The sequence below is a fragment of the Phyllopteryx taeniolatus genome, chromosome 6 (genome assembly GCF_024500385.1).
Source record: "Phyllopteryx taeniolatus isolate TA_2022b chromosome 6, UOR_Ptae_1.2, whole genome shotgun sequence".
Classification (NCBI taxonomy): Eukaryota; Metazoa; Chordata; class Actinopteri; order Syngnathiformes; family Syngnathidae; genus Phyllopteryx; species Phyllopteryx taeniolatus.
Genome location: NC_084507.1, coordinates 12,511,702 through 12,526,622, shown reverse-complemented (window position 1 = coordinate 12,526,622; position 14,921 = coordinate 12,511,702). Strand labels below are relative to the sequence as shown.

The 14,921-nt window shown below is 41.7% G+C and overlaps 1 protein-coding gene across 1 annotated transcript in view; it reads right to left on the bottom strand.

The window, feature by feature from the left end:
* Nucleotides 1-14,921, bottom strand: part of si:dkey-199f5.8 (beta-1,4-galactosyltransferase 3) — a 36,625-nt gene that overhangs the window by 3,970 nt on the left and 17,734 nt on the right. Inside the window, exons 3-4 of the mRNA XM_061777828.1 lie at nt 6,286-6,521; nt 263-450 (exon numbers count right to left, since the gene is read on the bottom strand). Coding sequence (XP_061633812.1) covers nt 263-450; nt 6,286-6,521 — 424 coding nt within the window. The remainder of the gene's footprint in view (nt 1-262; nt 451-6,285; nt 6,522-14,921) is intronic.

The window sequence follows — 14,921 nt, the reverse complement described above, 5'->3', positions numbered from 1 at the left end:
TAGCAAAGACCCTTGAGGCACACTGGACGTGACCTCAATATGTTCTGAATTGGCATTTCAGATTGTCACAAACTACTTCCACCCATACATGTACACCTGAAACCATTTGTGCAATTTATCAGTATCATCATACAATGCTAGAATATGCATAAGCTTAACATGTGAAACTACCAAACGCTTTACGAATATCTAAGTAAACAAATCACGATATATGTACCACAATCAATAACAATTGACACTGGTGAGAATGGAGGATACACACTTGTAGCCAAATTTGTCCATGGCGATGGCAGCGTGCTTGGGGTTGGTGTCGCACGTGTACAAGTTGCGATCATCCTCGGGAATCAGGTCCACGTCATGGAAGAAGAGGCAGTCCCAGTCGTCCTCACGCATGGCCTCGCGGAAGCCAGCATTCATCAGCTTGGCCCGGTTGAATGTGTAGTTGCCCGCCTGCACGGGAAACACAAATCAAAGGAAATCAAACCAAAAATATAAACACCTCACTTTTTCCTTTGGGATAAACAAAGGTGGCAAGCGTAATTATTTGAGTTTAGAAGCCATCGTTCACACAACCTTTTTTTTTTTTTTTTTTGGTCCTGTTCGGCTGTTAGGTCAAGCAGAATGGTAAATCTGTATCCCTTTCATGCCGGAACAGTTTTACTGTGTCACAGTGGAGTTTTTAAGCTTCCGCTGTGGTATTATAATTGAGGCTTATTGAGAATCAGACTTGATCAGTCGAACAGAACAAAGTTTCTAGAAGGGAGAGCGAAACAAAGACAAAAGACAAAGCACTAATTGTAAACAGGATGAGAGAAGTAAATCATTACATTATCTACAACAATGAAACATTAAATATGAGTGTTGCATGGGACTGTAGTACTACACCCTGTGAGGGAAGGACAGAACAAGATAGAACAGGACAAGGACAGGAGAAGAAGCATGCAGGACAAGGGTCGTGAACCAGACTATACAACTATACAAAGTGTGGTGGCATTAATTATGTAAATTATAAAAGCCTACAGTACGAGAGTATAAGTGAGGGGATACACAAGCGATTTGCATATTCATGAGTTATTTGTCGCAGTAAGTGCGTGACCCCACACCCAGTGAAAGAGTCCTAGGTCGTGTGTCTGCGGATACATGCAAGTGAATTGATAGCGTTTTACATGCACAAAGACTGATAGAAGTCTCCTGTAATTGCTGTGGCCGCACCGCGGCGGTTGAGGACGCCACCCCATCAATCGAGGGGCGGGATCAGGCCCAGGGGTCACGTCCCACACAGAGGTACCCAGGGCGGTCCGCCGGCCCCACCGAGGCGCCCCGACAACTGGACACCCCCCACGTCGCGCCACCCCTCCCCCCACCCCACGTCCCGCCACGTTGGTGGGGGTCCCAAATTTGATTCAACTTTTAGATTGAGAGAAATTGGTGCGTGATCACTGATGATTGGATGTATTTTGGGAGTAATTCCTTGAGCTGCCGAATTGTTTGAAAGAAAGAAATCTATTATTGAGAAAGAGCGGTGAACTGATGAGAAAAATGCATATTCTCTTTTTGTACGGTTTTTCAGCCTCCATATGTCAACGAGACCAAAGTAATCCATATACTGCTCTAGTATATTGGAGCATTGTGGCTGATTACTATTTTTGAGATTTGAACGATCTATTAGGGAATTTAGCGTTTGGTTAAAATCACCTCCCATAATAATTGTAGAAGTGGCTGACAAGTTTAACAAGTGTGAAAAGAGGATGTTAAAAAAGGCTGGATCATCTTTATTTGGAGCGTATACATTGACAATTGTATAAAGCTTGTTATATATTGTAGCCTGTATAATTATATATCGGCCTTCTGGATCTGCTCCAGTAGTATTTATTGTAAAATGTAGTCTTGTATTGACTAGTATTGAGAATCCTCTTTGTCGACAGTTATAAAAGGCCGAGATAACCTGAGTGAAATTAGAGTCAGTGAGCAATTTTTCTTCTGACTTAGTAAAGTGGGTTTCTCGTAATAAGGGGGTCTGTTTTAAATTTAGTGGTATAATCCATAATATTAATTCTCTTTGCCTGTGATCGGAAGCCATTGATATTCCAAGACACGAATGTTAAGTGTGACATATAACGGGTGTGTGTATCATAATTTTAAATCATTTTTTGGTACGACACATTCTTTGTTGTTGTTGTTGTTTTTTGACAGTTTTCTGAAGTTTTTTTTGGTATTGTGTTGACGAATGTTATTTAGAGAGGGTGATAGGGATGCTATATTTGAGTACTGCAAAGGTAGGGTACACAGAAGGGTAACGAGTAAACACTGAACACAGGAAAAAAAACAGTGACAAGGGAATAATATGGGGTGTGGTGCGCAAAAAGAGATTTGAGCGACTTGTGCATTTAGTGTGTGGAAGCAAGCAGAGCAGGAAAGCAGAGAGATAGGAGTGAGGATTCATGCTGGTGGCATGGGTGATTCCATTTGTTGTTCATCTAAGCAAAAGTGGAAAGAATGAAACAAAAAATACAATACATTTTTGACAATTCATAACGACAAGAGATCAAAAGAAGTACTTATCTAGAAGAGCCATGGCATGACGTTGGCATCACGAAACAGTTGGCCGTCGACATATCGCTTATTGACAACTAAACGCGCTCGTTTGCCTTTGTCTCGGAAATTCTTCATCAACGGGTACAAAACTCTAGGCCTCTCATTTATCTCCTTGGGGAACTGGTCGTTCATTCCAAACGAAGTCCCTTTAAGCTCCCGACCTTTGGATTTTGCAAACAGTTTTTGCTGAAAGTGTTCAAACTTTGCAATGATGGGTAGTTTCTTTCATGAGTTTATATTCCAGTCTAAGAGTTTGTACTTCTGACGTTGACATCATGTTTGATCGAAGCGCAGTATTATCTAATATTAGCTCATTCACTTGTTGCATGAATTCCAAGCTCTTTCGGTGATCTCCTGGCGAAGCAAATCAAGTGCAATTGACAATTTCTTGTCGACTGAAAAGAGGACACTCGTCTGTATCTCTGTCGAATCAAGCAAATCCTCAGTTGAGGTGGAAGAATCAGCTTTTTTCCTCTTCAGCGGCAGTTTGACGCGTTGGCTGGGACCCTCCATGTCGAGACGAGCTGGTGTTGACGTAGCTGCGCGGATAGCAAGTGGCTTTGTAAGTTACCGCTGCTCGCGAAGCTGGTGAAGGAAAAAAGAAAAGAACGAAGCGACCATCCGCCGCTGAAAGACAAATGTTATCTTGTAGTCGCGTTTTTTTTTCTTCAAGACTGTGCAAAGGGCGCCGCCATGTTTTTCGTCTTCGAAATCACGCAATCTCTCGCATTGTCACAGCATGCTCCCTCCTCTCACCCTACAGCTGCAGCACACAATCATTTAGGATTTAACTGGAGAGGACTTCTTTCCTAACCAAAACGGTGTAGTGACTATGACCCGGTTGTCATGGCAACCCCAAGAACTGATAAAACTGTTGCGTTCCTGCTTCCTGAACCTCAACCAGCCAGATTGTTTTTACAAGACACAGGAAATCTGATTTATATCTGACACCATTAAACTGGTTGTAAATCTCATGACTGGCACAGCGTGGCTGGGGGGGAAGGAAATGATTGATGACTATTGAACAACGGAAAACGATCACCCCCCAGTGGTGGTTAGAGACACTGCCTGCAGACACTGAAATCCCACGTTGGTAACAAACAAAGCTCCATGAATATTTTAAATGTATGCCTTGATGTCTGTGTCAATGTGTCAGTTTACAGGTTCGGCTACGAGACTTTGAGGACTGTCCTCTTGATTTGAAGCCAAACAGTAAGAAATGATGTTGTATTGAACAATTAGGTGATTTGCCAAGACATGTTGAGACAATCATTCTATATGCTTTACCTATGAGTGAGAGAACAAAATTGGGTTTAAAAAAAACAACAACACATTAATCCAAAATACTCCCATTTTCTTTATGGGCCTAATAGTAGACTAAATTCGAGTCGATGGGCATGGTCTTCTCCACTTCCCCGGACCCTTAGACACGCCACCTGGGTATTTAAGCCTTGGCTTCCGCCTTCTCTCATCTCTCTGTTCCTCCTCAGTTACCCCCACCTTCCATTCTTCGGACCACGTGGTTCGGGCCAACGCAAAACCTGGGATCGCGACTCGGCTTCCCGGCCTTACTTGTCCACCACCAGCCAATCAGAGAAACTGCTGCTAAAAGTACAAGTTACGCTTCCAGCCAAGCGTGAGCTCTCTGATTTACCAGCGGGTCCATGAAAAAAGCAGTGAGAGAAACGGTTGGATTCTCCCACAGAACACGTGAAGAACAACTTATTTTTTCCTTTTTCCGCCCGTTTTGTTCTTTTTTTCCCCCCCTTGTCTGAAGCAGTGTTTTTTTTCCTCCTGAGATGCTCGGAGACAGACCATCCCCAGGGCCAACTGATCTACGGTCGTGAGTAGAGCATGACAATCATTGTCAGAATGTACAAAATTAGTGCAGGATAATTTTGGGGTAAAATACCAGCAACACACAAGTTCTAACTATGTACGAGCTCAACACTCTGTAACCTATGCACGTGCATTTTAGTCCAGCAACACACTATGTCCTATTTTTCTTTACGCATGCCTATATTTGCCCTATTACCATTATTATTATTTTCTTTTTTTAGTAAAATCCCTTTGTATCATTTCCCTGTAAGTTTCCCTTTTAGATTTAATTAAATTTTCTATAAAATTACACTTCCTGTGTTTTGTGTGTGTTTGAGTATAACCAGATAACCTCTAATTGAAAACTCTCATTTCATAAATGTAGCAGTCTTCTAGATAAGAGATTGTTAGAGGGTTTTCATTGGTTTTCCTAAAGTTTACACACAGAAAAAGAGACGGGGTGCCCCTTGACGAGACAAATATAGTTTGATTGTAACATTAAACGTAAGTTGAACTAAACCAGAAGTAAACGCAGGCCTTCGCTTCCAGCGTATTGTTTTCCAAAATTAATTATGTTTTTATAGAAAAAACAAAACTGTACACGCTATAACAGCAACACAACAAATAACTGACTCCCTCAAATAAACGTCTCTTTTTTTCCTGATTGGTAAAAGGAGATGTGTAATTTTCTTAATTCAACAGACGCTATTGTTCACACACAGACATTCATTTCTGAGGACTTTGGTTCAAATTCCGCCTCGCCTTTGCGGAGTTTGCTTGTTCTCCCCGTGCCTCCATGGGTTTTCTCTTGGTACTCCGGTTTCCTCCCACATCCCAAAACATGCATGTTAAGTTAATTGAAGACTCTAAATTGTCCGTACGTATGAATGTGAATAGTTGTTTGTTTATATGTGCCCTGCGATTGGCGGGCAACCAGTCCAGGGTGTACCCCTCCTCTCGCCCAGAGTCAGCTGGGGTAGGCTCCAGCATGCCCGCGACCCTAGTGAGGATAAGTGGTATGGAAAATGAATGAACATTTAACGATAGTGCCAGTTTAGCATGGCTTAGCAGTCTTCCCCTGTTAATTACTACTTGTCCTTCTTTTGTGATAAGAATATCTGTCAGAACTGTATCTCATTCGCCGCCATGGAGGCAATGATAAGAGACTTCTAGAAGAGCGCCGTGTTAGCCAATCTAGCAGGTAGTTGCTAGGCACCCGCAGCCACAGAGCTGCCAAATCGTAGGTGGGGGGGGGGGGGGGGGGGGCGTTCGAAAATTCAATCTGACGCCCTAACTCTACTCTGAGAATGCATGTGTTCAGCACATTCCAACCGCACTCAGAGTTTCTGAATGGGCCGGAGTGCTTCAGAGGGCGCTGGGAGTATATTTCCAAACGTACCCATAGTCAGGTGGGCTTGAAGCTAGTTTTTTTATTTTTAAACAGGGAGGAAAATGCGATGACATCAACAAACGTTATTACGATTCGTTGGTAAAGTCCAAATCTTGTGTCCGCCAATCACTTGCCACGGTACTTAGACATCAAGCATGTGATAGCCACTCGCTCGTTTAATCACTGGCAAACTTCATGTTAAATGACCGCACACGTAGTCTCTTCCTCTCTGGAACATTTTGGACTTTCTCGTAATAGCGGAACACATGCCAACTGCCCGTAACAAAATATGGCTAAACCGGAACACTTGGCATGTCTACATGTGCCCTGATATTCTCTGGCGACCAGTCTGTCCACCTTTATGTGCCCTGCATTTGGCTAGCAACCAGTCCAAGGTGGACCAGCTGGGATAGGGTCCAGATCACCTGCAATCAAAACGAGGACAAGCACTAATGGAAAATCAACAGATGTTAACAACTGACCTGGTGGATGACATAGATTGCGTAATTCAACTGCTGTCGCTGCAGGAATGGGTGCAGGTAGTAGAGCAGGAACTTGAGGTGGTGCTCCCGGTGGCGGTGGGGGATGACCACGGCTGTTCGGTGGCGAGCCTCGCAGTCAGGTGGCCGGTAGCGCCCACCGCGTTCCACCAGTGGGTTCTTGCGCTGCACCTGGGCCAAAGTGAGGCCAGACGGGAAGCTCACGTGGATCGGCCCACCTGAGACGATATGTAAAAATTATGTGAATAAAAGCTCAACATGTACATACTGTACAAAGATAGACACTAATGTAGATTTAACAAGATACTGTGGATACAGTACATAGGGATAGAACTGTTGTAAATATAGATATACAGTGGTCAAAGATAGAGAGAGCTATACGAGTAAGGGGTGAGTAAAAATATAAATTTATCAATGCATTGCAATTCTTTCCCCCGCAATTCAATTTCGATTAAGCAAATCCTCTGAATCAATTCACGCCCTGGCCAGTGGCAATAAATGAATGGGGTTTGACGAAGAAAGTACTAGGAATTGTCACAATGCCATAAATATGCTACTTAATTAGGTATTACTTAAAAAGCCACCAAATATTAGGGTTAGGTTTACTGTTATTAAGTAGGAAATCTTAAGTATACCTGCATTTTACTTTTTCAATACAGAGCTGTCATCATGTTTTTACTTTTGTACCCCATAAATATATAAATAACATTTACTTGCATTACAATTTACAAGAGGAAATAAACACTAAGTTTACATGCACTTAACCATTTCCGTGTTTATACAAGCTCTTTTTTTTTTTTGCGAAATACAAGCAAGCAGCGGTTTTACTAGTAAAATTCCAACACTTTAAAACCAAATTAAATGAAACATTGACAGCCTGATCTTTCAGCCTCAAAGCTACTTAAAGTCCCTTAAAAGTTTTCAGTGATGAAAAATTAAACAGACGCACACGTGCCAGGGAGGATGATCCCACGGGGGCTGTAATGCAACAGCAGCCTCCACGAGGAATGTGTGGGGCCAGACTTTATGGATGTTAAATGCAACTATTTTCTTATTGCTGTTGTTTAATGTTGCTGTGACTTATCTCAGTTTGCATCCAACATAATACCGTATTATAGAAATATGTGGAAAATGAGGGCTGGACACACATATACACACACACACACACACACACACATCGCATGTGCCATTATTGCTATAACAATATTTTTTTCTTCCTGATATATTATGCAGCCCTATGAAAAAATGATTCAACATTTTGTCCGGTAAGAAGTATGCTGCTTTGCCAGTGGATTTTTTCCATCTACCGGCCAATTCGGTCAAAAAGTAAATTTCGGCCCCTGAATAGGAGACGACTTACGTGATACGCCAGCACGGTGTAGCAGCCCAGATTTTGGAGATTATACGCATAAAAACAAAGGAACAGACCTCCATCCATCCATTTTCTGAGCCGCTTCTCCTCACGAGGGTCGCGGGCGTGCTGGAGCCTATCCCAGCTGTCATCGGGCAGGAGGCGGGGTACACCCTGAACTGGTTGCCAGCCAATCGCAGGGCACATAGAAACTAACAACCATTCGCACTCACAGTCATGCCTACGGGCAATTTAGAGTCTCCAATTAATGCATGTTTTTGGGATGTTGGAGGAAACCGGAGTGCCCGGAGAAAACCCACGCAGGCACGGGGAGAACATGCAAACTCCACACAGGCGGGGACGGGGATTGAACCCCGCACCTCAGAACTGTGAGGCTGACGCTCTAACCAGTCGGCCACCGTGCCGCCAGGAACAGACCTTTGTTGCAAAAATGATATGAGTGACACTTGCCAAGGTGAATGCCAACAGCAAAATTCATTAATTTACAGTAAATTGTTATTTAATTCAATTTTTAATTGAATTATGTTTTAAATTCATGTTTTTTTTTTTTTTTTCTTTCAAAACAGTGACTGTGTGCAACGGATGCATGGTTAATTTTGTGCACAAATAACATACTGTATATAGTAAATAAACAATTTTTCCAATTAGTAAGGGTTCCGTGAATGGACGAATGAAACCTGCGGGGTTCAGTACCTCTACTCAGGTTAAGCACCACTGAGCTATACAGACCAATAGAGTGGGACAAAATATTAATTACCATATCCTGTCTGTCACAAGAAAGATAATGATACCGTCACTGAAGCGTTATCAGGAATCTCTCGCACATTCCTGGCATGACATGCCCTGCTCCAACATTACTGGCCCCATGACATGCACCGCTGCACTATGATTGGCTGTTGTATTCCTGTAGAACACACCCTACTGCTTCTGGGAAAAGATTTGACCTACAGTAAGTGTTGCAGCATTAATATGAATCCCACTAACCCTAACCCACCCTAATCCTAACCCATCCTAAATTTCCTTAGCCGCAACCATAACAAACATCTTTGTTTTTATTTCGCACAAATGTGATACGTTTGGGATGGTCATCTCATTACAGCTGCGTAGCCTGCCCGTCCCGTGATCCACGAGCCAATCATGTTGCAGTGCCGTGTCGTGTTTTTCAAGTCTTTTAAAAGGTGCTATATTTGACCAACCCAACCTTTTCTTGTGTTTGGGATGTAATCTTGGCTCTACAGTGCCTCAGTAAATGTGAAATATGAATTGAAATTGTCCATGCATTCCTGTGTTCTAGACATTTTTCAGCTGAGAGGCCTGAAATCAGGTCATTCAAATTTCCCGAGTTTATCTACAGTACATCAGTAGCGAAAATCTCTGCCTACCTCTCCGCTCCCAAGCAAGTGCTCTCCTCATAAAGGTGTGCACTCACAAGTAGTGAGGGTTGGGTCTTCTAAACAGAGGCAACCAATCAGAGGAAAGGGGGCGGTCTTAGCCAAATATGGACAAAGCAGATACAACACTGTGTCAAACAGAAGTGGCTGTCAGAGGGGTCTTTTCTGGACACTCGTATGACAAACCCAAGGTGTTTTTTAAATGAAATTGACAGTTTTATAAGTCCATGTTAGAGAGTCACCCTATGGAGGTATAAATAGCAAAAATATGGGACCTTTAAAATATAAAATGTACATCATACAGTGGTGACTGAAAAGATAAAAGACATAAGTTCATGCTAAATTGTATTTTAGCATATTTTTATAATACTTTAAATGTTTTCTATGGTTCTATACAACTGATACAAATTTAGATACAGTACCTGTATAGTGACGCATCATAGATGATTTTCTTGATTATTGCAAAAACGCTGTATTGCGAGATTTTTGCTATGGTTGCCAAAATAGTGGTAACCAGAGGTACAACAATAAATTGACTAGTAATCTTTCAAATGAATCAACTATTTGGATATTTTTTTGTATTCAGAGACCTTACGTTAAAATTGTCCAAATGCTTGAAATCTCAGCCTCAAAAGTAAATATTCTCAGATTTCTGTAGTCCTCCATAAAGGCAGACTGATTATCTTTGTGTTTTTGCAAACATCTGCTTTTACTTTAAAAACAGTATTTTAACATTTTACAGACCAAAGCAGTAACTGAATCACAATAATTTGAAATAATTACCTGTTTTTGAATTAAGGATAGAAAAAAAAATATATATCCGATGGAAAAAAAAAAAGGTTAGTTTATTATTTAAAAAATCGTTAGTTCAGCCCTAGTGGTAACCGTTATTCCTGGCAATTCCTCGTCCTAATTAACAGTAGTTGCTAGCGCACAATACTAAATCACGATAGTAATCCACAAGTTTTTCCTTCTTCAGTTACAGTGACATATCGTGGATGATTTTCTTAGAATTATTATCGCGTCATGTATCATTATAACAATACCGTTTGAAAAATATCACTGTACTATAGCCCAAGTTACTCTGCGACTCTAAGTTGTAATCCACCTAACAATAGCTTCCGATACTAAATCATGATATACCAGCTAATCATCTTTCCCGATAGAGTATCCTTTCACCTACATCAGGTATCAGTGATTATGCCCAATAAAAAGCTTATTTGTCCAATAACACAACACAAGCAACATTTACTAGATTTTTCATCACAAATATACATTTACAACTTGAACAACTAGTTCTTGAAACATCACTGCAAACATCTCGCCCAGCTAGCTAACCCAGCCTGACCACATACTTGGAAACCAAGTGAATTTGTAATGAAAAGGAATTTCCATTGTGAGGCAATCCTACCATCACAAACCAATCAAAACACATTCCATGGTACTTAAACACCACAGTCTCTGTAAAGTTTCCTCTGGGTAGGAAACATTTCCATGCTAACAACTTCTGTCAGCAGGTAATGAAGGTACAAAGGTTTACAGTTTGTGTGACATCACCGACAGTACAAAAGGGAACAAGTTCAGACTAACATTTTTCAAAGACCAAACTAGGATCAGGATGTTCCAAGTTGTGTGGCAAGGAATTCTCATTTATCATGCAGGATATCAAACAAAAAGGAATATGAATCACATGATCCTTTTTAAAGAGCCTCAAGTGTTTTGCCCCTGCAGCCTTATCAAATTTCTGCTGAAAAGAACCTGAAACTGGAAAACTCAAAATTTCGTCTTCTAAAAGCTTGAATTTTTCTGCTTTTTTCCCCACAAACGTTCAAAAGTTGACTCATCAATTTTCTGTGCAAAATGCCTTTTCAGTTCTCACAGTTTCATGATTAAAGAAAATTATTTTGGTATAAATCCACTTGTCTGTCATCTTAACTGCTTTGTTACATCGGAGTCTTGAGGGTGAGAGCTAGAAGTCAGGGAAAATAAAAACCTGTCGGTTCTTAAATAAAATGTCAACAGTCATGCACATTTTAAGATTGAAGCAGGTGTTTAACTTCGAAAAAGGTACAAAATTTGGTCATGTGTTGTTTTCTTTGTCAGCCTAGGGAGCGTCGCTCGGTTAACTTGTGACATTCTGTATTATTTCGATGGGAGAAAGACCCGGTCTCAAGACACTTAATTTGCTGGGGTACCATTTGTATGACTGTGCCAACTTTGCCAGACTGGGGAACCTTCGGCATGCAGTTGACTAGTGGCAATAAGGATTATTTGATGGTGTGGGGGGGGGGGGGGGACGACCTTGCTCCCAAGCTACAAAATGTGGTAACAAGGTATGGTATCCTTGGGCTATATTTGTAAGCAACGGGAACCTCAGTTAACAAGTGCCAGTCACAATTTTTATATTGGCGGTCTGGGGGCACCAACTTTGCAAGGCACTAATTTTGGTAATGTAGTTATATTGCACTAACGTTGATAGTCAACTAAAGACAGTCCAGATTATCTTTAAGGTAAAAAAAAAAAAAGAAAAAAAATGTCTTTCAAGGCACCAAATTCTTTTTTTTGTGTCCTGTTGAGCTGTTAGGTCAAGCAGAATAGAGGGCCTGTATGCCTTTTATGCCGGAACAGTTTTACTGTCACAGTGGAGTTTTTAAGCTGCCGCTTTGGTTTCTTAGTATAATAATGGATATTTATTGAGAATCAGAGTCGATCAGTCGAATAGAACAAGGTTTCTAGAGGGGAGTGACAAAAGAAGACAAAAGACAAAGCACTAACCGTAAACAAGATGAGAAAAGTAAATCCTTATATACACAGTGTCTAGAACAATGACAGATATGAGTGTTGTAAGGGGCATCAGTGCTACAAGGGAAGGACAGGACAGGAATGGACAGGACAGGAGGGGAAGCATGCAGGACAAGGGTCGTAAGCCATTTGTTAAAATCATTTAAGTAATTTTCTTTCCTCAATGTACACACAGCACCCTATATTGAAAGAAAAATAATTGTGAAATGTTTGCTGATTAAAAAAGAAAAACTGAAATATCACAGCAATAAGTATTCAGACCCTTTGCTGTGACATATTTAACTCTGGTGCTGTCCATTTCTTCTGATCATCCTTAAGATGGTTCTACACCGTCATTGGAGTACAGCTGTGTTTGATTATACTGATTGGACTTGATTAGGAAAGCCACGCCCCTGTCTATTTAAGACTTTACAGCTCACAGTGCATCTCAGCGCAAATGAGAACCATGAGGTCAAAGGAAGTGCCTGAAGAGCTCAGAGACAGAATTGTGGCAAGACACAGATCTGGCCAAGGTTACAAAAAAAAATAAAAAATTCTGCTACACTTAAGGTTCCTAAGAGCACAGTGGCCTCCATAATCCTTAAATGGAAGACGTTTGAGACGACCAGAACCCTTCCTACAGCTGGCTATCCGGCCAAACTGAGCAATTGGGGGAGAGGAGCCTTGGTGAGAGAGGTAAGAAAAACTCAAAGATCACTGTGGCTGAGCACCACAGATGCAGTCTGGAGATGGGCGAAAGGTTTAGAAAGTCAACCATCACTGCAGCCCTCCACCAGTCGAGGATTTATGGCAGTGGCCCGACGGAAGCCTCTCCTCAGACAAGACGCATAAAAGCCCGCATGGAGTTTGCTAAAAAAAAACACCTGAAGGGCTCCAAGATTGTGAGAAATAAGATTCTCTTGTCTTATGAGACAAAGATAGAAATTGTTGGTCTTAATTCTAAGTGGCATTTGTGGATAAAACCAGGCACTGCTCATCACCTGTCCAATACAGCCGCAAAGGTGAAGCATGATGGTGGCAGCATCATGCTGTGGGTGTTATTCAGCCGCAAGGACAGGATGACTGGCTGAAATCGAAGGAAAGATGAATGCAGCCAAGTACAGGGATATCCTGGACGAAAACCTCCTTCAGAGCGCTCAGAACCTCAGACTGGGCCGAAGGTTCACCTTCAAACAAGACAATGACCCTAAGCACACACCTAAAATACCAAAGGAGTGGCTTCAGAACAACTCCATGACTGTTCTTGAATGGCCCAGCCAGAGCCCTGACTTAAACCCAATTGAGCATCTCTGGTAAGACCTGAAAATGGCTGCCTACCAATGTTCACCATCCAACTTGACAGAACTGGAGAATATCTGAAAGGAGGAATGGCAGAGGATCCCGAAATCCAGGTGTGAAAAACCTGTTGCATCATTCCCAAAGAGACTCATGGCTGTGTGAGCTCAAAATGTGCTCCTACTAAATACTTATGGCTGTGTGATATTTCAGTTTTTCTTTTTTAATAAATCTGCAAAAATTTAAACAATTCCATTTTTTTTCTGTCAATATGGGGGGCTGTGTGTAATTAATTTGGACAAAAAATAGATAGAGATAGAGTATCCTTTCACCTACATCAGGTATCAGTGATTATGGCATAACCACTGAATTTGCAATAATCGTTTGCAAAATATCGTGGTATGGTATCGCAAGTTACTCTGTAATTCTGAGCACTAATAAATTTAGCAATGAGTTAACTGTTCCTGTTCGGTCACCTGACCGCGGTAAAGGAGGCAAGAAGAGGTTTCCTCCAGGACCAAAGTTGCCTCCCTCGGGATTAACTCCCTTTTACAGGTTGCCGCAAGTGAGTGAGAGATGGGCAGAAAGAAAAGGCACAGAGGCACATATGCCTCAGGGTTGGGCTTTATTGGCCGTACAACACTGCACATCACAGTGATTATTCTATTTGCTCGCTAACTGTCCCCGATCGCCGTCGCCACACCTGCGCCACAATGCAAACACGCACACGTCACGCAAGATCTCTTCCTGAGCAGCGCACCTTCGCATGACGTGCAGTTGCACACTCATGAATACACCGACGTCACACACACACACACTGAGCTTCTTGTCACATTAAGTCAGGCAATACCCGTAACAGATGGATAGTACGGGTGAGAAATTGTTTGCAGAGAAACTCGTGCTATAATTTGTTAATGATTACTACCAGTGATAATCGGTGTGTTGAAGGGGGAGGGGAGGGTAACCACCTATAATGTCACCATACCTATATATCGAGTTTTTAGGGCAAGTGACGCCATTTCAAACGACATGGTAATTTTGACACGACAATGTCTTAGAATTTCAGTCCAAACAAGCGACTGCTGAAAATTCTTAACTGGAACTTGTCATCTTATCGGAGAACGTGTTCCCCGTGTATCAAACAAAATGAACCAGTGAGGAATTGTGTTGTTTTACTCAAAATCAAAGCGGTTTTCTGACCAGATGCTCGATAGGCAATATCATACAAAAGCATTGCCCAAAAAGGCAATTTTCTTCCAACACCAATAACTAAATTTCTCTGGAACTCATCATCCGATTTTCAAAATTCTTCCTGCGTTTTCTCGAGTTGAAGTGGCCGTACCAATCAGACCTGCATTTTGACAGACCGTCATTTTTGTCAACTCATCTTGTTGCTAATCTATTGCTTTGACAATAGTGATTGTAGGAAGTTTCTTGCAAATTCAGTAAATTCATGTATAACGTCCAATAAAAAGTACTTGTCCAATTAATATTTTTCAGGAAGGAGAATTGATTATTGTCAACTATTTTTAAAAAACTCAATTGTGACAGTTAAATTAGATGGAATTGCGTTCGGAACTATGAATCTATATTGACTTGGATGTCGGGCAGCGAAAGTATCAATATCTAATTTTGGTATACTGATAGGTTCTCACAGTTCTGAGAACCGGGGTTCAAAGCCGGCCTCGCCTGTGTGGAGTTCGCATGTTCTCCCCGTGCCTTCGTGGGTTTTCTCCAGGTACTGCGGTCCCAAAAACATGCATGGTAGGTGAATTTGA